This window comes from Helianthus annuus, chromosome 14 (assembly GCF_002127325.2).
Source record: "Helianthus annuus cultivar XRQ/B chromosome 14, HanXRQr2.0-SUNRISE, whole genome shotgun sequence".
NCBI classification, from domain to species: domain Eukaryota; kingdom Viridiplantae; phylum Streptophyta; class Magnoliopsida; order Asterales; family Asteraceae; genus Helianthus; species Helianthus annuus.
Genome location: NC_035446.2, coordinates 143,540,961 through 143,565,701, shown reverse-complemented (window position 1 = coordinate 143,565,701; position 24,741 = coordinate 143,540,961). Strand labels below are relative to the sequence as shown.

Sequence of the window (24,741 nt, the reverse complement as noted above, 5' to 3'; positions counted from 1 at the left end):
AGTTTTTTTTATATATGAAAAGTTAGTATAACAGTTTTTCAAAATACAAGGTCGGGGTAGAGATTACCCTTTTAAAGGAATTTTACCATTTATGGATGCTGAATATTAGTTTTTTATATATGAAAAGTTAGTGTAACAATTTTTTAAAACTTAAGGGGTAAGGTAGAGAAATAGTTGATGGGATGTAGTGAATTTTTAGTAGTTTTTTTTTTTTTTAATTTTAAATATAAGGGAAGGGTTGATAGATGGAGACCACCTTATTCCGACGACCTTCTTTACCCCTGAAACCACCAAAGGAGACCACCACTTGTCATCTCCAACCTCTAGTGACCTTCTCCGCCGCTCAAAACTTCAAAAAACTAATTGGGTTATAACCCAGTTAGACAAGGATCATTGGTGGCCAAAATCTTACAAGTTGGGACTGCTGTAGGCAATTTTTGAAGTTGGGATTATTACCGGCCAATTAGTGAAACTTGGGATTATTAAAATCCAATACCCCTTTTTTCAAATGAACACCTATTATATTAAACCTGAATCATTTCCAAGAAAAGTTTACGTCAAAATGTAGAGAAAATCGAATTTATACTGACACGTACACAAAAATATGCACGTAAAAAAATAGTTTTTTCTTAAGTAAAGGGGGTACGGTGGTAAACTCGAAACAAATTATTAGTAATAACTTAATAGGTTAAATACGTTCTTAAAATCGTGACAAGTAGCACTAATGTCACACCACTGACAACGACCATCAACATTAGAAGTGCTCGTGAAAATAAAATAAAAAACGTAAAAAAATAACACCGAACGAAAAACAGACGTGAAATCGTTCAACCACGCCTGTCCGTTGTGACGTGTTAATGCGAAGAAATTAGCCATAAACGTTAAACGTTGAAAATAATAACTAAGTCGATTTAGGACCTGCGCGTTACGACGAATTTGTTAAACGAAGAAAAATAGATGCATTGTGACTGGTCTGTCAAATAGGAAAAAACAGACGAAAAACGGTTGAACCTCACACGCATGTTGCGGCGAGTTGACTCGCAAAATTTAGAATTAGACGTAAAACGAAAAAACTTGCAAAACATGAAAAGTATGGGGGCGAAAGTTAAAATAAAAAGTGTAGAGGTTAAATTATAAAAGATGAAAAGCTATGGGTTAAAAGTAAAAAAGTTAAAGAGGTTAAATGGAAAATACAAAAACTTTTTTGAAAAACACCCAATCCATAAGTTAATCCATAAGTTACAGGAATGTAAAGCAAGAAAATGTTGCAAATTTATATTTTGTAAATAGGTGAAATTAAAGTTTGGTGTATAGTGGAGTTGGATATGATCGGGTGATTTCGTTGATGACACGATTATACTCCAGTGGTTCATCAGTATTCCAAATTTACTTTTATAGGTGAAAGTTTAAATCCAAGGTCACATCAAGCAAAATCTATAGTAAATTCATCTCCTCAACTATATAAAGTTCATAGTCCCATATCATATTTCTCATCTCTTTCAGTCACCACCACCAACACTGTCACACAATGGAGCAAGCAAAGCCCAGACAAGCAGTGGCTCTTATAGTGGGTGTCACCGCCATGATGGGTGATGCCATCGTCAAGGCCTTAAAGCAGCCAACAGCATTAGGCGGTCCGTGGACTGTCTACGGTGTATCACGACGATCATTACCCACCTGGTTCCCATCCTCCCTCCTCGACAAGCACATCATGTTAGACACCCTAAACCAACACATAACATGAAATCCTGGCTCCACTTTCATCCCAAATCACCCATGTCTTTTGGCTAGCCATACAATTCCAAGAAACTGAACAAGTCTGCATTTCCCTTAACACCACTATGCTTTCTAATGTCCTTAATGCATTAACTTCTTCTCCTAACTCAAAACTCAGTCATGTAACGTTGCAAACAGGCTCAAAACACTACGTAGGTCCTCTTTTTGATCCAATTCTTTCAACTCAACTTAGCCCTCATGACTCACCCTTCATAGAGGATTATCCTAGACTACCTTTACCAAATTTCTACTATAATGTGGAAGACATTTTAGCTTCCTACTCAAAATCTTTCACTTATTCCATACATCGTCCTTCTATATTCCTTGGTGTATCAACAAGAAGTTACTTTAATATACCACTCACACTCGCCGTCTATGCGTTAGTTTGCAAACACCAAAACTATCCCTTTAGGTATGTATTTCAATCTATACTTTTGTCTAGATCATGCAATTCCTTTGATCGATGGGGCGTTTGTGCTTGTTCATGTGTGATTATATAACCTATTTTAACAGCAAACTAACCTAGTACTAAATACTCTTATCGATATAGATAGAGGGTGATTAAGATAAAAGGATGATTAAAAAATATTTTTATCACCCTTTATCTCTATAACTACACCTTGCCGGATCTGAACCCTCCATCTTTTTGATAGATGAGTGAAACCTTACTACCATGGCACCACAACATATTCCTTGGGGACAACTGAAATAACTAACCAGTACAATTTGAACAAACTTAGGAGTTACTTATACATGTGTGGACGTGTTTCTTTATCAAAAAATTGCAAGAACTGTATAACCATTTCCATATTGTGCTGGTATGATACCTTGAGTGAGAAAAAGAGATGGTTATACACTGACATGATCACATTGGGTATCACAGTTAAACCAGTTATGGGTGTTTGGGACTAATCTTGTTGTAATTTAAAAGTTAAAGGATGCTAAATGGTTTAGTTCATTTTAGGCAGTTTATTTATAAGAGTAGGTTACTTGTTGTTCTCCAAAGGGATTGTTTAGTATAAACAAGGGTTATATGTTTTGGGTTCTTATACCTTCAATTTTAATTAATGAGTTTTTTTCTTGTTAAATTTATTGTTGATTATATTCAAGAAGACCTTATTTCCAATAAGTTTACCTGTAGTGGGGCACGAAGAGTGGGTTTTTTAGGCCATAATGTCCCATAACGCCCCGCACACCGCGACGGGCGGCGTTATGGGGCAAAAAAGTGGGGAGGCGCCATGCATTTCGCGGCGTTATGGAGGTTCTTTTCAAAATTTTGACCAATCACAAAAGGCAAGGTTTTTTATAATTAATTAATAAAATTGAAAATTAATAATTAGTTAATAATGGGTAGAGATTTATAACTACGGGTCTAGTGATATAAAGCCCCGTAAAACCCCCATAAGACATGACATGACACATGTCGCATAACGACTCATAAAGAGCTTTACGACTACTACGGATGAGATAATAGTCAACTACTATATTAGAAAAAAAGCTACCACTTTAGGTGCATGCATTTACCTGTCCCTTTCCAATGATAGGCAACTACTATATTAGGAAAAAAAACTACCACTTTAGGTGCATGCATTTATCTATCATTCTATCCCTATTTTTTTTTCTAGATATGGCATGCGATTAGAATAAATGTTTTTTAAGTCTTTAATAGGTTACTAGGCCTAAAGCAAAGAATGAGAGATCTAATGTTTCATCTTCATCTTACTTTTCCACCTGTGTGTGCGGATAATAAGGAAATGTCTTTTGACAGTTTGGTTAGATCCAAATCTATCTACGTATTTTTTGTGTATTTTGATTTGTTCAACAATTTGATATATGAAAGAAAACTTAACACAATAAGTGATTTACCTTGTAGGGAAATTAGAGTATGATTATGAGTTTAAGCAATCGAAATTATCATATTTCTAAAACCAAGGTCTATAATTTTTTTTTTGAATGACAAATTTCTTTTAATTCTTGTCGTCTATGGAACTTAAACCCAAACCCCCCCCCCCTTCCCAAATTCAGTTGTTTAAAAGTTTTGTGTTTGTCAATTGACCACCACCCTATTTTTATGGTCTCTAAATTAATTTTAAAGTGATGCGATCTTTCGTTGATCACCTATGTTTTTTTGCTTTAAAAAACCGAATACATAAAGTTGTGTTTATCATTTTTTTTTAATTGAGATTGCAGTATATATTTTGTTGAAAACGGAGCTGTGTTCAGAATTATCAAGTATATTTTTGGTATTGTGGGCTTTATCGGGTGCAGTTACAGGCACCATAACAAATGGAACTGATATCAAGCGAACAACATCAGTACCGATATTGGTATTATCAGAACCAGTACCAGTTTTCGTTTTTATGGTTTTTAATGTAATATACAACTTTATTTTTTTGGGTCACTCGACTTTATTTTTGGCCTACATTAAACAACTTTTAAATAAACTTTTTCTTTGTATCCTAAACTATGACGAGTACATGTACCGTTACAATTAATTTGTGTTCAAAATAATGTATTTATTGTTTCATAATAAAGACCATAATAAAGACCGGCAATGAAACTAACCGGACTAATACCATCCTAACAACGTTGATACCAGTATCGTATTATTAGAACCGGTGTCGGTATTCGTTTTTATGGTTTTTGATCGAAGAAACATGTTTTGTTTCTTTTTAAATATAATGTTTTATAAAATTTTTATTATACCACTGCGACACGCTTATTTTTACCTACGCCATAAATTTAATTCCAAACCAAACCTCCGCAACATGAGGACATAGCCATTAGCCCATAGCCCACTCGTTACAGCTATACTTAAAGATGCTATTACATTTCTTGAATACGTAAGCTTAAAATTCATTTTCTACTTAACAACCCTATAAATTTTGATCATGGTATATCTATAGGTATTTTGGTAACAAATTCAGTTGGGAGCACTTCTGGGATATGACTAATGCTAGAGTGATAGCTGAACAACATGTATGGGCATCGGTTACCGACAAGGCTAAGAATGAAGCTTTTAATTGCACAAATGGTGATGTGTTCACATGGAAAATGATGTGGAAGTTACTTTGCGACACGTTTGATGTTGAGTTTGTGCCATTTGATGAGAAAGAAAAGTTTGATATTGTGGAGTTCATGAAGGATAAAGGAGAAGTTTGGGATAAAATTGTTGAAGAAAATGGATTGTACAAGACAAAAATGGAGGAGATGACTTGTTTTGGTGCATTAGATACAATATTAAAACTTGAGGTTCAACATGTTCTTAGCATGACTAAAAGTCGAGAATTTGGGTTTCATGAGTATGCAAATACGCCCAAGAGTATAACAGAATGGGCCCATAGGTTGAGGCAAATGAAGATACTTCCATAAGGATTGTGTTACGTACCTGGGCCTCCACTTAATAAACCCAAGTCAAATGTGCAAGAGCCCAAGAACAAGAAGCCCACTTACTAATCGAAAGCATGCAGCCACATTGCAACGTTTACTTTTTATTTGAATTTGTATTTGGAATAATGCAACGTTCCTTTTTGCTTTTCATTTGCTAGAATAAAGGAAGAATGGGTAATACCCATCTTTCATAAAAGTAATGTTTACTTTTGTATTTTCCTTCTATATAAGGAGGGCTTTGTTATTAATAAAAGGCTTGCAGAAAGTTATTATCCAAACTCCTCACTATTTTCTATTCTGGAATCCCTTCTATTTTCATAGTTACTATCAAACCCAAGCGATCCACATCAAGTGCGAAGGTTGTGTTATCCATCAGAAGTGTGATAAATTCTACCTTTTAAATGGTTTGTATGAATAATTGTATTTGAATAATAACTGAATTATGAGTTACTGATGTTTAATAAATTAAACAAAATATGAAAAATGTGTTTATATGAATTAAATAACAAAATATGAAACATATGTATATGAATTAAATAAAACAATAAATCCAAATCCTATATATAACAATTTGGATCTTATAAAATGCATAGATAAATAAAATTATGAAAAATATATATAAAAATTCAGAGTTTTATAAAAGTTGCAATTCTTTTCAATAAATACATTGTAATCAAGAAAAGAAATGAGAAATAAATAAACGAAAGAATTACAGGAATATTTCATTTGGTATGTTTATATACTATGGGTAACACATTTGGTTTATGAAGTGGGTGCCCATTAAAACTTTTTAACATGTGTGTAAAAGGTTTATTTTACCCTTAATGACTTAAAAATACAAAGTAAAAAAAATTTAAAGACGGGATCTTGAAGATAAAAAGTAACAAGAATAAAAATCTCCAACGCCAGCACAACACAATTTTCAAGGCTACTTTTACTTAGGCCACCCGGGGCGCCCTGTTTTCACCAAAAGACCACACATGGAATGCCATTATACACCACCGCCACTCTTGCTCCTCACGCGTGGAAAACTTAACGTGTGCTCGTGATCACGCGTGAAGATGTTTTTGGTGTTGCACATGTTCAGTTGTTTTTCAATGGTAGATGTTTGTGTGGTGAGTGATGGACATTTCCACTAAAATCCATCACTAGTGATGAAATAATGCTCGATGACATGACGGAACTTGATTGGATGTTGTGAGTGATGGAACTCAATCACTAGTGAAACGCCCCCTACCCCCTTAAAGCTCAAATAATCCTCTATTTCTTTCCATGGGTAAGTAACTATGCCATTTTCCAAAACAAACAATTTGTTTGATAAAAGATAGATAGCTGTATCAAGTAATTTAATGTTTTCTTTATCATATTCATTTTTACCAATCTTTTGCTAATTATTTGTTGTGTGACTAAAGTGTATCAAAATTGTGATGATGTTTCACATTTTATCTGCTGGTATTGTTCAAAAGATTGCAATCAAACCCCATTGGACCAATCTCGGGTCCATCTAAAAAGGTAATTTTCAGTTTTAATGAGAATCTCCTATATGCATGGTAAGTTGGTAACTAGGGGTGTGCAAAAAACTGAAATAAACGAATCATCATCGAATTAACCGACAAAACCGAATCGAAAAAACTGAACCAAATTAAAAACCGGTGGGTCGGTTAATGGTTTTTTTGAAAACCGAAAGTAACGGGTCAGTTATGGTTATCAATGTTTACATACCCACTATAACCAAACCGACATGTAGTAAAATCTTTGTCGGATTTAGGACTTTTCAACATTTTTTTAAATACTTGATGTTTTTGGTTGAATGCTTTTAGTAGTTTGGTTATTTCATATTGTTTTCATTGAATGCTTTGGTAGTTATTAGTTATTTCATATCGTTTTGGTTAAATGCTTATATGAATTTGTGAAATATATTTGTTTGAATATTCGGCAATAATCTGTATTAATATTATAGATTCTATGTATATTTACACTATGTAATATGCTAATGTATAGAAATATGTGATAACAATTTATTTTATTTTTTAAAAATTTGAGCAATATTTAGCTAGGACTAAATTAGTGATTAATCACCGATAACCGACCCACTATAACCTTGTAAACCGATTAACCATAAACATCATAATCGATCGGTAATGGTTATGGTTTTGGCAAAAAACCGACCCAAACCGACCAACGCACACCCCTATTGGTAACTATTTATTGAATGTGTTATATTTTTATAAAATATTTTATACTTTATATGGTATTTATGTTTTGTAGGTGTCAAGTAATGACGAACTAAAATGATGGTTTATCTGAAGAAACACTACACTGATTTGTTCTTGTCACGTTTGAAGTTGATGATTGAACAAGTTAAAATAATCTGCTAAATTGGAATTAGCAATTTAAAAGTGAAGCCTTCAATTAAATATGTAGCAATTGCCGGAACGCTGGAAAGTGAAAGCAAAGCATGTTTGGTTCGTGAAATTCTATGAAATTTGAATTGGATTTGGAATTAAGTCCGTCTAAAATTGTGTTTGGTTGACCATTAGAATGGAAAGAATTCCATTAAATTCCTTTATCTGAAGTAATTTAAGAATACTTCAACCTACTAGGAAAGTTTACATTACAATAGAATGTTGAACAGATTCCTTCTTAATTAAAACTAATCAATCACAATCGAATGTTTTTTTTTACCACAATCGAATGAAAGTGCAAATCAAATGAATGTTTTTGTCAAGTTGCATTATTTAGGCCACAGGGTATATCGCGCCCCCTGCCATGTCACCAATTATAGCGCCCCGGGGTGTCATCGATCACACCACCATTGTTAAACAGGGGACAGTATCCAAGCCCTGCCAGCATGTTAACGACCATTTTAACGCCAATCATGTGGGACCCATTCATTTTTCCACCAATCAATTTCCTTCTTTTTTTGATTTCCTTTTTTTATATTATTTGAAACCTGCCCAATCTGCCGTAAAGCCTGCATGGATAAATACGGGGAGCATGCTGTTCATTGTAAGGAGCTCCCTGGTTTCAAATATCGGCATGACTGGGTGAGAGATGTTTTGGGGGACATCTTGAGGAGAGCGGGGATTTCTGCGAAGAAGGAGGCCCCTGTGAATTTCCTTACAGACCCCATGGAAGGGAGATCTACACTGAGACCAGCGGATCTGCTCGTCTTTGGCGGGGCAGGAGGGAAACATGCTTGTGTGGATCTCACAGGAGTCTCCCCCTTAGCTGGTTTAAGGGAAAGCGGGTTTGTAGCAGGACAAGCTATAAGGAAAGCAGAATCAAAAAAGGTGGATAAACACGCTAAAGCATGTGCTGATAACCAACATGTATTTGTCCCCTTCGCCTTCGACACCTTTGGCTCCCTAGCTCCAGAAGCTATCCGTTTGTTGACTAGGGTCCACAAGGTTGTCCATAACAGTTGCTCATCAACAGGGGGGCAGGGATTTGTCTTTAATAGGCTAGGGTTTGCTATTCAAAAAGGGGTAGCGGCGCAGCTTGTTGCTCGCTTACCTGCGCTATTGATGTAAAGTAATCAAATTTGAAGGGTATTTAGTTAATATTGAGTGATTATACAATTTAAAAGGGGCTTTAAACCTTTGTAAAGATGTTAAAGGATGGGGCTTTAAAGCCCCTCATATGAGGTGGCGTCTACGTGGCGCTGATGTGACGTGATAAAGCCCCTAAAGACTTTATACCACACCCTACAGCCTTATATTGATGAAAGTCAAAAGCACTTTTAAAAAAACTGAAATCATAAACAGGTCAATGTTTAACGAGTTCATAAAATTCAAATAAAAGATGAAACAAAGATTGATTTTCCTTTAGTAAAACATAATATAGTGTTTGATAAGTTTCACATATTAAAATTGAAATGAAAACTCAACACAAGGATGTGTCAGATTCATCAAAGAAAACAAACGAACACGAAATTAGGACCGAAATCAAAACAACGATGGGCAGCTTCGTTCCCAACCAACCATGAATCGTGCAGAGAATAGGAGTGGTGATTTACGCTGAACCCGTACATGAATTTAGGATGAAGATGTCAAAGATTTTTCCTTAGTGGGGTGGGGGTTAATTTGTCTTTTAGTTATTATAACATGCCAATTCCATTAACAAATTTACCAACCAAACACCTTACAAATTTTTAAAGTATTTCATTCCAATTCCAATTTCATTTCCATTTCCAACTCCATTACAAAAAAAAAAAAAAAAAAAAAAAAAAAATCCGTGAACCAAATGCCCACCAGTTTTGTAGAAGAGTAAATTACAATTTGTCTCCATATGATTTAAGTCACTTTTTGCTTTCCCTCCTTAAATCAAAAACTTTTTATACTTTGTCATGAACTTGTATTTTATTGCAATTTGTCACACCCATCCATTCTGCTAACTTTCCATCCATGATGAATGTGAAATGACAATTATACTCTTTTCCTCTTGCAATATGCACCCTTGTGGTTTCGTCACTTTTACAATCAGCCACCACCCACCATCACCACCACCACCACAGCCCACCACCCACCACCAAACTAGAGAAATTAACTTAGTAGTTTTAGGGTCAAATAACAACTTCATATACAAAAAGAAAGTTAAGTTTCTCAGTGTAACTTAACCAACCCATAAATCCACTTCAAAAGTTGTCTAAAATCCTGTTCATGAAATGTCACATTATAATACTCTTTCGTATTTTACCCAATTCTCTTCTTTCCTTCTCTCCACCACCGTAATAGCATCCTGAAAATGCAAGCATAACAGGTTCACACCCGTATTATAGAACGGGAAAACGAGTAGTCAGCACAAATTGCAACTTTTCTAACACACAAAAGCAACAGTAAAAATAAAAATAAAAGAACAAAGCAACAAGGCTCAAGCAACAACAACAATAAAAAAAGGAGATGAGATCATCTGTTATGCCAAATGATGAGAACATGTTATCACTTGATGATACGATGTTACCGTCATCTTCTGGTAAAAAAAAAAGGCTCAATCCAAAAGTTTCCCGTTGTATCTGAAATTTGTGTGGTAATATCACTAGTTACTCCATAATCTGACACACTCAGTGAACATGGTGAAGATTCACTTGCGGAAGAAAATGATGTCACATGAGATGAGAATACACCACCAAGATTTCAACTTCTTGTTGACTCTTTAGGTTAGGGTTTACTAGCGGACATCGATTAAGGTTAGCATCAGTGTGTTCAAGACTTCGAGATAGGTCATTCTTTAACACAATCTGATCTTTTCCAACCTAAACCATTATCACTTCACTTCCTACTCATGAGACTATCAGAGTTTTCTTTTTAATCCAATCCTTTATTGATAGAAATTCATTCATACAACATTATCCTCCGAAACAGTCAAAGTCAACAGAATGGATGGAAAACAAACCAAAGGGGTGACAAATTGCAAGAAAATACAAGTTTCATGGCGTAGTATAAAATGTTTTTGATTTAAAGAGGTAAGTTAAAAGTGACCCAAATTAGATGAAGGCAAACTATAATTTACTCTTTGTAAAATCTATTGGTTTAAACCTAACATTTCAGCCCAACTGATAAAACCCAAAGGCTTACTGAGAGCCCACAAACAAGTGTTGCAACAACCCATTAAAAAGAATTAAAAGAAAGAAGAGATATCAATTCGCATGGGCTCACACACACACATCGTGACATCGTTTGTTTTGGGCCTTGTGTCGTTGGCTGCTTTGCTGGTCAACTAATGGTACTTGGGGGTTTCTCTGTATCCGATGTACAATTTTTGTTAATAAAATTTTGCCTTTCAACTAGAAAAAAGAAAGAGAAAAAACCAGGGAAGGGGTATTGAGGTGTACAAAAGAAAAGAAACAGCGTTAAGAAAACTCGATGGAAAGAACCATATTACTTAAAATATAGAGTCAAATGTCAAATAGTCGCTGAGTTAGGTTACTTTTGCCACTTCCGTTCAAAAATAAAACTTTTTGTATCTGGGTCCCTAAGATTTCATTTTTGTTGCCATTTTTATTCAACTGGCAAACTGGGTTAGAATTTTCTCTTAACATCTCCCCCTTTTGCCGTTTTCCTCATTTGCAGGAAAATCGTCATTTTATGCCATAATACATTTTAATTAAATACAATTACATGAAAGTGACAACAAAAGTAAAACCTCATGGACATATTTAAAAGGTTTATTTTTTGTCTGAAGTGACAAAAGTGGCCTAACTCAGAAACCATTTTGACGTTTTACTCTAAATTATATCTATAGATATATTTTTAGATTGGATTTAAAAGGTCAACAATCTTTATTTCTTTCATTTTCGTAGTCGGCTAATTACACTTTGGTTTCTTTGTGTTGAACTTTGGGTCTTTGGCTACAATATTTGTATCTCGTCCTTGAATATTTACTTAATTGTGAGAGTTCGGGTTCAAACTTGTTTGTGTTTGTAGTTCTTTTATTAGAGGAGACCAGATTAAAATAGTGTAGGAAAAAAAAGCCCACATTCAAAACCCATTTTTGAGTTAAACTAAAGACATAAGTGTAGGGTAATTTTGCAAAAATAGTTTAGGATAATTTTGTAAAAGGGCCTTCACTTCGTAGTGTACTTATGGGTTTTTCAAAAATGTTGGAATGGCCCCGAGTGGTCTTGACGTGTTTTGGGCAATGAATGATATATTTTGGTTGTGATCATTAAGTAGTGGTGACTTATCCCAAAATGTCAATTTTCACACAATAATTGATCAGGTTTTTTAGGTGTTTTGGGGCTAAATTTTCGTTAGGTGTTCCACTTTTCTACAATTTAGTTTACTTATTTTTTTTAGAAACGTAAACATCTATAAAATTTCACGATATCAGAAGAATAATGAAAGTCTAGTGATTTTAAAAGGAAAAGAACTTTGAGTGACATTAGTGGCACCCTTGAGAAATTTGGTTATTTTTGGATGAAGCTTTCCTAATAAAATTACATCTCTAGTTTGAATTTGTATACGTGTGATTGCGGTTTTTATGTATTTATATATCTAAATTGACACTTTTAATATAAAACCAATTTTAAGCAGATTGTAATTCACAATATGAGCACTTGTATGTTATGGTGGCTAGATATAGAGAGAGAGAGAGAAATAAGGGTGACTATGTGGTTGAATAACCGTCTTACATATCATATTTATTACATCATATTGATCAATTATGTATAGGTATGTTGGTAACAGGTACAGTTGGGAACACTTTTGGGATGTGTCCGATGCTAGAGTACTAGCCGAACAACAAATATGGGCATCTGTGACCGACAAAGCTAAGAATGAAGCATTTAATTGCACGAATGGTGATGTGTTTACATGGAAAATGATATGGAGGGTGCTTTGTGATGTGTTTGGTGTTGAGTTTGTGCCGTTTGATGAAAAAGTAAAATTTGATGTTGTGGAGTTCATGAAGGATAAAGGGGAAGTTTGGGATAGAATTGTTGAAGAAAATGGTTTGTACAAGACAAAAATGGAGGAGATAACTTGTTTTGGTGCACTAGATACGGTATTAAAACTTGAGATTCAACACGTTTGTAGCATGAATAAAAGTCGAGAATTTGGGTTTCATGGGTATGCAAATACACTCAAGAGTATACCAGAATGGGTTCAAAGGTTTAGACAAATGAAGATACTTCCATAAAGATTAGGATTGTAACGGTTTTAGTTGTTGGGAACGAATAATTGTACTTGTAAATTAATTAAACAACTAGGGTTAAGATTCGTCCGCGTTGCGGCGCGGGTACATCGTAAACATTGAATGGATTAGTCCAAACGTTATATATGATGCATTAACCATATGAAAACACACATTTCGACGTATCCAGTTGAACTCAGTGCAACATGTATAAGCATTGTGATTGGATCAAACATAAAGTAAATTGAATTCATATCGAACAATCATAACGTATTATATGTGACCCAACTTATACAAAGAAAACGTAACGGGTATGAAAGAAAATATGCACATGTAAGCGAAAGGGATTAATTAGAGCTTTCGAAAAAAGGGGAGAAAAGAAACCATAATTTTACTCCACTCGGTTCGAAACAAACTTTACGAAACATACATAAAATAAACACGAAAACATATTATATTTGACCTGAATCATTTCCCAAAAAAGTTTACGTCAAAACATAGAACAACTTGAATTTATACGAAAACGTACATAGAAATATGCACGTAAAAATGGTTTCTTTAAACGAAAACGTATTATATTTGGCCTGACTCGTCTATAAAAAAGTTTACGTCGGAATGTAGAAGAAATCATATTTACACATACCCGTACATAAAATATGCACGTAAAAAATAGTTTTAATTAATAAAGGAAGTATAGGAGTAAACTGAAAAAAAAATAGTAAAAAATTTAATAGGTTAAAAACGTTCGTAAAACCGTGCCAAGTAGCACTAATGCCACAACCACATCGACTCTCAACATCGTAAAAATAAAATAGATAAAATGGTAAAAATTACACTGAACGAAAAGCAGACTAAAATCGTTGAACCACGCACACCCGTTACAGTGCCTTAATGCGAAGAAATTAACCAGAAACGTAAAATGTAGAAAATAATAACTTAGTCGATCTACGACCCGCTCGTTACGGTGAACTTTTCAAAAGGGAAAAAATGGACGCGTTGCCACGGGTCTGTCAAATATGAAAAAATATAGCAAAAACGTTCAACCTTACATGCACGCTACGATATGTTAACTCGCAAAATTTAGAACGAAACGTAAAACGAAAAACTTGCGAAAGATAAAAAGCATGGGGTACGAAAGTTGTAAATAATAAGGTGTTGTGTTAAATTATAAAAGATGGAAAACTTTGGGTTAAAAGTAAAAAAAATGAAAAGGGGTTAAAATATAAAATTTGAAATGTTTGGGTTAAATATGAAAAACCTAGTTTTTTTAAAACACTCTCCAAACATAAGGTACAAGTCATGATGCACATATAAGTTGCTTATTTATATATGGAATAATGAATTGTTCATTTTAATCAAATGTAAATTGAAAAACGGACTATAAGGGGAGTGGGGATGGTCACTAGTGATAGAATCACAATATCCAATCAACTACTGCCATGTCATCAGGCACTATTCTATCACTCACAAACATTTTTTAGTGGCGCTAGTCATCACTAGTGATAGAATTCCATCACTCATAATTTTTTTTAATTTTTTGTAAATTAGAAATTAACAACAAAACACTAAAATTTTAAATTTTATTAAAATTAAAACATACTAATTTAACATCATTAAATAAAAACATCATTAAATAAAAAGAATACCATGGATATAATAATAAAGCAGGTAATGTATTGAGAAGTGTGCTTCAAATGTAAAAAACAATAAAATATCAAAAGTATAGTACACTTTTAAGAGAGAGAAACTCATTATTTCTTACCATCATCATCTTCCTGTTCGTCTCTGTATTTCTTCATTTGCTTCGATGAGTTTTATGGTTTAAAGGTTTTTTTTAATATATTACCGTTGAATATAACGGTCAAAAACATGTGCAACGTTCAATTTTCAAAACATTTCAACACGTGATAATATCAACGCGTCGAAACTATAACTCGTGATATGGGTGGTGGCGGCGGTGTGCTGTTGGTTTTCAACGCATGGTGGGTGGCCATCACGGACCACCCCTACTCCCCTAAGAAACTGAATTAAACAACATTTTTTAATCCTATAATTATATGGTGGCGCAAGACGGTCTCGTTTGATCGCGATGACATTTCTCTTAGTTTGGAGTTGCCAGCCAATAAGGTAGTGGTGGAGTGGTTGGGAAAAGACTTGGTGTTCCTTGTGACCCAGATTTGACTTCCACTCTTCCCACTATTTTCTGCAGCATCCAGGTGAAGGGCGAATATATGTGGCGTTGGTTCGTCTTGGATGGGATGTGAGGTTTTAAACGATTATTCCACTGTCGTGCCTTCGGGCGGGTGGAGGTCGGGTTTCCGCGCATCTGGGAGAGCCAAGCGGCTGGCGGCGGACGAGTAGTCGACCTTAGCCACAACATCCGGTGTCACGGTGGTTGACATATCATTCCTTGCCATTCAAAAAAAAAAGTCTGGAGTTGTCAAGCCATCTATTCTAGCCTGAAAGGTGTTGGAAAAATAGGTGAAAATAGCATTTTTCACAAATATAGGAAAATGATTTTTTCCTATTTTGGACTAGAAATAAATATAATAAAATGAGCGAGTTTTATATATTTATTTGTGGGTTTGTGTTCTATATTGGAAGAGCTTCGCAACGAACTAAACCACGTCCAAAACGGAGCTAAGATGAATGAGATATCGATGCTCAAAGTTGGGTGTTTGGAACATTCAATGCTGAAACTAAAGGGAAAGTAGCACCTTGTCCCACATCGGAGGAGAGATGGAACTTAAATGGGTATTTAAGGTGGAACTCTCCATCCTTATTGTTTCATGGAAGCACACACTAGTGCGGAGCACCCTAACTCGCACTCGCACACGCTCGCGCGCGCGTGTTGAGGCGCAATATGGCGCTTTGATGGCGCACTTTGCACTTCGTACGCTCTGTTAATGCACTTTAGGTGATAAGTGCATGTCTCCCATTTAGTAGGGTCTTTTTGTACATTTGTTGAAAGATAGTCCCAAGTTTATCCTTGGACATTTTGTCCAAGTTTTAGGAGAGTCTTTTTGTCTGAGTTTTGTATAGGACAAAGTCAGAGTTTTGTTTGTGTAGTTTGTTTGTCCGGGCTTTCTAGTTTGTCTTGAAAGTCCGGGTTTTGCCTTGTATTTATACCTTTATGTGGAATAGACAAGGCGGCGATTCTGTGCACCTAACCCTAATCATTGTGTGTGTTTTTGTCTGGCGGCTGCTTTGTGTGAGTGATGTCATTCATCTTCATCATCAAGAATACTCATTGTATTCTTGATTTCTCTCATAAATCTTTGCGTATTATTGTTTCATCTGCAGTGGTTAATCATCAGGTGGATTCCGCACACCTGTTGGTGGCTTTAGCTGAGTGAGATCTTGGATTAGGAGGCCTTACAAGTGGTATCAGAGCAGTGTGCTCATACTACTGTGGGTGTTTCTTAGTTTGAAGGTTTTTGTGAGAAAGTTCAAACTTTGATAGGGTTTAGTGAGAGTTTAGTGAGTTTTTGTGTTTTATTCATGATTCTTCAGTCATATCTAGTGATTTGATGATGGATTTTGAGTAGTTTGGTGATTTTTAGTGTTGTTCTTCATCTGGGTTTTACAGGGGTTTTGGTTCTTGTTCATACAGAGTTTGAAGGTTGCAAAAGATTCCTGAGTTTGATCTTTGGAAGATTTGTCCGTAGTTTAAATTCTATGTTTGTGTCTCCGGGTTATTGTTGAACCAGTGTGAAGTCACATTGGGGAGATAGTCCGGGGATTGGTTCTTCTGAGTTTTGGACCTGTTCTGAGTTTCAAATCTCTGTCCGAATTCTTACCTTGTCCGAATTTTGTGTCTTAGGTTAATAGTCTGAGTTTCATTTTATAATAGCTTTTGTCCGAATTTCTTTATAGAGTCCGACTTTAGCTTATCATAGTGTCTGACTTTTAACTAGGTGCCTGTCTGAGTTTTTAAGTTGTTTATTAGAGTCCGAATTTTTTAGAGTTTAGTGTCCGAATTTTTAAGAGTTTACTTAAGTCCGACTTTTATTGATTTATTAGAGTCAGAGTTTCAGTGTCCGACTTTTTAAGAGTTTCAAATTCCGACTTTTTAAGTCCGACTTTTATTGATTTATTAGTGGGTCCGAGTTTATTGTCCTTGAGTCCGAGTTTCTTTGTCTTTCATTTAGGTCAGAGTTTTTGCTTCCTCTTTAGTTAAAGTCCGAGTTTTTCTGTGTCCGACTTTTTACTCTTATTCTTATCCGAAGTCTAAACCCTGTCCAAACTTTGTGTTTCATTAGAAAGTCCGATTTTTTAGTCCAAAGTGTCCGAATTTTAACCTTTAGGTAGTCTGAGTTTAAATTCCTAACAGTGTAGTGTCCGAGTTTTTCTGTTTGTGTTGTAATTCAGGTTTTTGTGATCCGAATTTCACACTCTGATTAAAGCTCAGACATTTCACTCCGTGTTTTTCTCTCCGAGTTTGTACTTAGAAAATCTTTTCAGTGACACAGTTCTTGCTTGGAAACCTACTGTTGTTTTCTGAAATGGCAAACAACAATCTGACTGCAATGGTGCAAAACCTTAAGCACAATGCTGAGGTAGGGAGTAACGACAAATCACCTTTGTTGATAAACGAGCTCGATTTTCCTGAGTGGAAGGAGCGTTTTGAAAGATATGTACGAGCAAAAGACATCAAAATCTGTTTGTGTATTGTTAAAGGATGTGGAGCTACTCCAGTACGTACGTTGACGATTAATACGTATTTGGCACTCACTGACGACCAGAAGAGATTTTTTGACTGTGAAGAGAAAGCTATGTCAATGATAACGATGGAAATGTCACAATCTATACTTCATACGTTCCGTAAGAGAAATAGCTCGAAGGAGTTGTGGGATAGCATGATCGAGCGATATGAAGGAAATGCAATTTACAAGAAACGACGACTCGAACGGTTGAAGACTCAATTCGTTGTGTTTAAAGCGTTAAAGAATGAATCATTTGATGACATAGTGAACCGTTTTTATCATCTGTTGAGCAAACTTGATAGAAGTCAAGAAGGTATCTACACTGAATTTGAGAAGGTTGAGAAGTTTCTGAATTGTCTTCCCAGAGAATGGAATATGTACACCGCATTGATTAGAGAGGGTGTTCTCTATGAGGAGCTCTCATTGGAGGAAGCTGTTCAAAAGCTGAAGGGTTATGCCTGGAATATGGAAGATCAAGCATCTGATTTCGAGAAGCTCCAAGATCCTCAGTTATATAAGGCTTCGAAACCAATGGAGAAGGGTAGTAATGGTGGAGTCGGTGTTGCTTTGTATTCGGAGAATGAAGGTTCTGCAAGTGAACACGCCTTTATAAGCAACAGTGTTAGTTCGAGTGGAACAACCAATTCCAATCAAGGGATGTACTCTTCTAGTGGAGCTCAGAAATCTCAAGGAACAAGTTTGAACATTCCCAAGATAGATGCAAGTGGTTTGAAGATGATTGAAGAAAATATGAGTCTGTTGGCGTCCTTCATGACTGCCTACGAGAACTTCTGTCTTGGAAAGCTCTATTGTTATCACGGAGGCAGTTATTCGTGCGGCTCTACGTTTTTGTGATTTAGATCATGGAAACACGTGCTATGTGCGTCAAATCCGTGAACGTGGGGTTAGATCTTTCGGCTACGTTGGTTCTTTTACTAGGAAGGAGATCTACAAGGCATTGATTATTGGGCAGTGGAGATACTTCTTTCATGTGTTGATGCAGTGTCTGTCTCCACGAAAATCGGGAACTGATACAATGGGTCATTGTTAGGGGAGGATTTTCTAACAATTAGTGATCCTTACTTGTTATCGTAATAGTGATCCTTACTTCTGTGACAGATAGTGATCCTCAGAAGAGCTTCAGGATCAGGATCATGGATCACCCTAAGGATCCTCATACTAACGATTGTTTGTTTATGTTTCGTATTGTTTAGCAGGAGTAATAAGCTTGACTTAGTCTTGGCAACGTTACTATGGAATATTCCACAGGTATTTCGCACACGTTTGACTGGAAATGGACGTTGTGGAGAACGTGGGAGAATGGCACAAAAGTCGGATAGTTTGTTAGCGTAGTTTACTTCTACTTTTAAAAGGGGTGACGAGCTAGTAATTAGAACACTTAGCCATTTTCAGCTACACACTCTCTCGTACAACTGCACTCTTGAAGTATTCGGCAAACACTTAACAGTTTTCATACACTTTTACACATCTAATCATAGTGATCCTTGTACCTAGCTCGTCACTATCCGAAGTTGTAAACATTTATTGATTTATTTGAGCTTGGTGATCGGTAGTTTCCATCACCCGAGGTTTTTTATGCCGGAGATCATTCATTGATCAAGGGCTTTTTCCTCGTATAAATCCTTGTGTTGTTTGTGCAATTTACATTGAAGTGATCCTTATCATTGTTCCTCATTTTAAGCATCATACCCTATAACTAAGAGTTTGGTTGCATTATCCTCATCAGATTTTTGACCAAAACAGTTTGGCGCCCACCGTGGGGCAATTGGTGCTTCATTCCTAAGAAGTTTTTCTGTTGGTGATCATTCCGGTTAATTGCATACAAGTACATGGCTTCATCATTGAAGAACACCTCTACTGCAATGTCTGCGGTCAATTCGTCTCAGGGCATTCCACCTTTGCCTCCACCACCTGCTGGATCTCAGAAGAATGCTGAGAAGAAACCAACTCCCCTTTTCTCCAAACCTCCAACTTCTTCTGCTTCTTACACTCCCACTACTAGTGACATGTTTACTTTGATTTTGCAGATGAAGGATCATATACAGCAACAGGATAAGACCAATGAAAGGATTCTCAAAGAAATCGGAGATCTCAAGAAACAAAAGAAAGCGACAGAGGATCATTCCCCACTGGTGCCAAGATCTTTGAATTTTGATACTCCGGTGATTACTTCTCAGCCATCGGTGGTTCCAGATGTTCAATATGTGGGTGGACCAAAAGGAGTGCACTACGGATCAACAATAGTGACTCAGGCATCATGTTCATATTTCCAGCCAGCAGGATCCTATCCTCGGCATATGGGATCCTTCATAAATTCGGGAGGATACTCAGGAGCGCAGCAGATTCAAGGATCCTCCTTTATTCTAGGATCATCCCAGGTTCAAGGATCCTCCTTTGTTCCAGGATCATCCCAGGTTCAAGGATCCTCCTTTGTTCCAGGATCATCCCAGGTTCAAGGATCCTCCTTTGTTCCAGGATCATCCCAGGTTCAAGGATCCTCCTTTGTTCCAGGATCATCCCAGGTTCAAGGATCCTCCTTTGTTCCAGGATCATTCCAGGTTCAAGGATCCTCCTTTGTTCTAGGATCATCCCAGGTTCAAGGATCCTCCTTTGTTCCAGGATCATCCTAGTTTCAGGGATCCTTCCAGATGCCAGGATCCTTGAGGAGCTTGCAAACAGGAAGTTCAGATGTCCATCAGGGAGATTTTATTCCGATGCAGACCATTGCTTCTCTGGTCCTTCGGTCATTCCAGAGTCTCAACAATATGGGTTCACATTCGGTGTTCCTAATTTGAACCCGGTGGGAGGTAACACTCTTAATAATTCTCTTACAACTAACCATGGATTCATGCAGGGTACAGGTATTAACCATGCCATGGCCAGAGAGTTGCAAAAGTTGAAGGATATGATATCAAGTGTCCCAGGAGTGGTCAAATCTATCCCGGAGATTGCAGATGGAAGCCATAAAATATCTCGTTTTGCACCACCAATTTGTGATGTTGAGATACCCAAGAGGTTCCATGTGCCAACCATGAAGCTGTATGATGGTTCGACGGATCCTGAAGAGCACATAGCACAATACAGGGAGAGGATGGAAATCAATCCAATTCCAGAAAGGTTAAAGGAAGCATGCCTGTGCAAGGGGTTCAGATCCACTCTTACTGGATCAGCTCTCAAATGGTTGCTAAGTCTTCCCCCTTACTCTATTACCTCATTTGCTAATCTAGTTAACCTATTCAATAATCAGTTTTCTTGTAGTAGAAAATTTGAACGATTAACTAGTGATCTATATAGGATAACCCAGGGTCATAATGAATCGTTAAGGGATTACATTACCAAATTTAGTAAAGAATCCTTAGACATTCCCAACTTGGATATAGCCACGGCTGTTGAGGCCTTCAAAATGGGATTGCTTAGGGATTCATTGTTCTATAATGATCTTGTTATGACACCATGCAGGAACCTAGATGAGGTAAGAACCCGGGCACTCAGGTTCATCCGGCTAGAGGATGATAAGAGGATCCAGGAGAGATAAGCAGGATCCTCAAAACAAGAGAAGCAAGGATCCTCGTTCAAGAATAACAAGTTCAGATCCTATAACAGATCTGATAACCAGAACATGCATGCTGTTGATCAGGAAGAGGATGATGAGGATTATCCTCCAATTTCTGAATATTGTTTTTCCATTGATAACAATGAACTAATCCTTGCGATGCAGAATCTAGGTGATAAAGCCAGATGGCCCAGAAAAAATGACAGACCAGCTGCAACCAAAGATAAATCAAAGTGGTGTGCATACCATGAAGATTTTGGGCATCTCACAGAAGAATGCATTGCATTGAGAAAGGAAATTGGATACTTGTTGAGCAAGGGGCATCTAAAAGAATTGTTGGGTAGAAAAAAGTCAAGGACTCAGGATCCTGAAAGGATCCCTGAGAAAGCTCCGGCCCCTCCAGCAGATGCACAAGTAATAAACTTTATTTCTAGAGGATCAGATATTTGTGGCACATCCTTCTCAGCAGCTAAAAGGCATGCAAAGGAAACTAAAATGGATAGTGGAGAAAGACCCGTTCGAACATCAAGTGTCTCCAAAGGAAAAGTCATAACCTTTGATGAGGATGATCGTGTTGATATCCAGGATCCTCATCACGATGGTTTAGTTATTACTCTTTTCATTTCTAACCATTTTATCTGCAGGATCCTTATAGACGGAGGAAGCTCAGTGAACATTATCCAACTTGATGTTCTAAAGTAGATGGGTATCCCTGAATCAGATATCATACCAAGATCCTCCGTGCTCGTGGGATTTAGTGGCGAAACTAAGAACACCCTGGGGGACATTAAACTCCCAATATACATAGAAGGCCTACATTCTTATCAAAAATTTTGTGTTATTGACTGTTTATCTTGTTGTAATGTTATCCTTGGCAGGCCCTGGATACACGATATGAAGGCAGTCCCATCTACCTACCATCAATGTGTGAAGCTCCCTAGTCCTTGGGGAATAGTCAAGATCGATAGTGATCAGCAGGAGGCTAAGAACTGCTACACTTCATCGATGAAACCAGCCTCGAAGTCAAGGGAGCAATAGCAATCAAAGTATCCTCCAAGGAATGTCTTGGAGGCAAGGGAGCAGGATGTGGTAGAAATCCTCATGGATCCTGATGATCCTGAATCCAGAATCTATATCGGATCAGGGATCCTTGGCAAAATGAAAGAAGACCTCGTATCTTTCCTCAAAAGGAGGAAAACTACCTTTGCATGGAAGCATGATGATATGACAAGTATATCTAAAGATATTATAACTCATAAACTTGGCATTGACAGGTCATTCAAACCAATCCATCAGAAAAGGAGGAAGTTTGCACCGGAAAGAAATGCCATTATCCAGGAAGAGGTAGAGAAATTGCTCCAGGCAGGTATGATTAGAGAGGTCAAGTATCCAAGATGGTTGGCCAATGTGGTTGTTGTTCAAAAGAAAAATGGAAAGTGGAGGGTATGTGTCGATTTCACAGATTTAAATAAGGCATGTCCCAAGGATCCTTTCCCATTACCCCACATTGACTCTATGGTGGATGCAACGGCGGGTCATGAACTGTTGACTTTTATGGATGCTTCATCTGGATTTCAACAAATTCAGATGGAACCATCTGATCAAGAGGATACGGCTTTCATGACTCCAACCGGTATATATTGTTATATTGCTATGCCGTTTGGATTAAGGAATGCAGGTGCAACATATCAAAGGCTGCTGAATATGATGTTCAAGGATCAGATTGGACAAACTATGGAGGTTTACATAGATGATATGGTAGTAAAATCCATAAAAGCTGAGGATCACCTAAGGGACTTGGAGGAAGCATTTGATATCCTTGACAAATATAACATGAAACTTAATCCTTCAAAGTGTCACTTTGGTGTTAAAGCAGGTAAATTCTTAGGATACATGGTGACCAAGAGAGGCATTGAAGCTAGCCTGGAACAAATCAAAGCCTTAGTGAATATCAAATCTCCTGCCAATGCTAAGGATGTCCAAAGGCTAACAGGCAGGATAGCAGCTTTGAACAGATTCATATCCAAATCCTCAGAGAAGTGCAAAGAATTCTATGATATCCTAAGGAAGAACAAGAAATTTGAGTGGACTGAGAAGCATGAAAATGCCTTACGAGCTCTCAAAGATTACCTATCCTCAGCCCCGGCCTTGATGAAACCAGAGAAAGGAGATGTGCTATCCTTGTATCTTGCAGTATCCTCAAAAGCAGTAAGTGCAGTCCTTGATAAGGATCATGAAGGTACACAACATCCTGTCTATTATGTAAGTAAGAGTTTACTTGATGCCGAATCCAGGTATTCACACCTTGAAAAGCTAATTCTTGCATTAATTATGGCATCTACTAAGTTGAGACATTATTTTGAAACTCATGTTATTGTTGTTAAAACTAATTTTCCAATTAAGAACGTCCTCAGGAAACCAGAGATGTCAGGAAGGATGGCTAAGTGGGCAGTGAAGCTTAGTGCCTATGATATAAGATATGAGCCCAGGACAGCCATCAAATCCCAAGCATTGGCTGACTTTGTGGCTGATTTCAGTAGTGATTTACAAAAAGAAGTTGAGTTAGAAGTCCAGCAGCTAGAGGAGACCAAGGATCCTTGGATACTCTATACCGATGGATCCTCAAACGTCAAAGGCACAGGGCTTGGTATACTACTAAAATCGCCCCAGGGGGACATAATACCCCACTCTATAGCTTGTGAGTTCCAAACCACTAATAAAGAGGCTGAATATGAAGCCTTAATTGTTGGTTTGCAAATTGCTAAGTATATGGGGATCAGGTATCTTGAGGTACATGTAGATTCATTGTTAATTACAAATCACTTTAATGGATCCTATGCTGTTAAAGGTGAAAAGCTAACCAAATATTTAGAGATAGTCAAAGAATTGGCACTCTCTTTTGTTTCCTTTAGTTTAACACAGGTACCAAGGGAAGAGAATACAGAAGCTGATGCATTGGCTAACTTAGGATCATCCTTGAAGATCCCGGAGGATATAAGTATCCCCATTATCCATGTCTTGGCTCCTGCCATCGAGGATCATGTGGCCATGGAAATAGGGGAGGATTCTGCAATTATCCCTAGTGAGGATACTCAATCTTATTCAGGATCAGGATCATGGATCTCACCAATCATGAGATACTTACAACATGGAGAGATTCCTACAGGAGAAAATCCTAGGGCTTTCAAAATTAAAGTATCTCAATTCACAATCTTAAATAATATGTTGTATAAGCGATCTCTTGCAGGACCATATTTAAGATGCATTGAGGATCCTGAAGTCCAAGAAGTTTTAAAAGACTTCCATGAAGGAGATTGTGGAAACCACACTGGGGGCATGGCATTGTTCTCAAGGATCCTAAGGACAGGATACTACTGGCCAACTATGAAAAGAGATGCTGTGGAATATGCTAAGAAGTGTGATCCTTGTCAGAGACACAGCAATATCCTTCATCGGCCGGCTGAATTTTTACATCCTATATCCTCCTCTTGGCCATTTATGAGATGGGGCATGGATATAGTTGGTAAGCTCCCTAAGGCACCTGGTGGAAAAGTGTTCATGCTAGCTATGACTGATTACTTCTCCAAGTGGATAGAGGCTGAAGCTTTTGCCCAAGTTAGAGAAAAGGAAGTGATATCCTTCATTAAAAGAAATATTATAACT

The 24,741-nt window shown here is 36.9% G+C and overlaps 1 protein-coding gene across 1 annotated transcript; it reads left to right on the top strand.

Moving 5' to 3' along the window:
• The first annotated feature begins 1,508 nt into the window (after positions 1-1,508).
• Positions 1,509-12,804, top strand: LOC110904101 ((S)-8-oxocitronellyl enol synthase CYC2). Its single transcript, XM_035983113.1, is given in 3 exon segments — positions 1,509-1,737; positions 1,739-2,188; positions 12,339-12,804. Coding segments are annotated over 3 exon segments (1,125 nt in total). The 5' UTR covers positions 1,509-1,528.
• Positions 12,805-24,741: the final 11,937 nt, after the last annotated feature.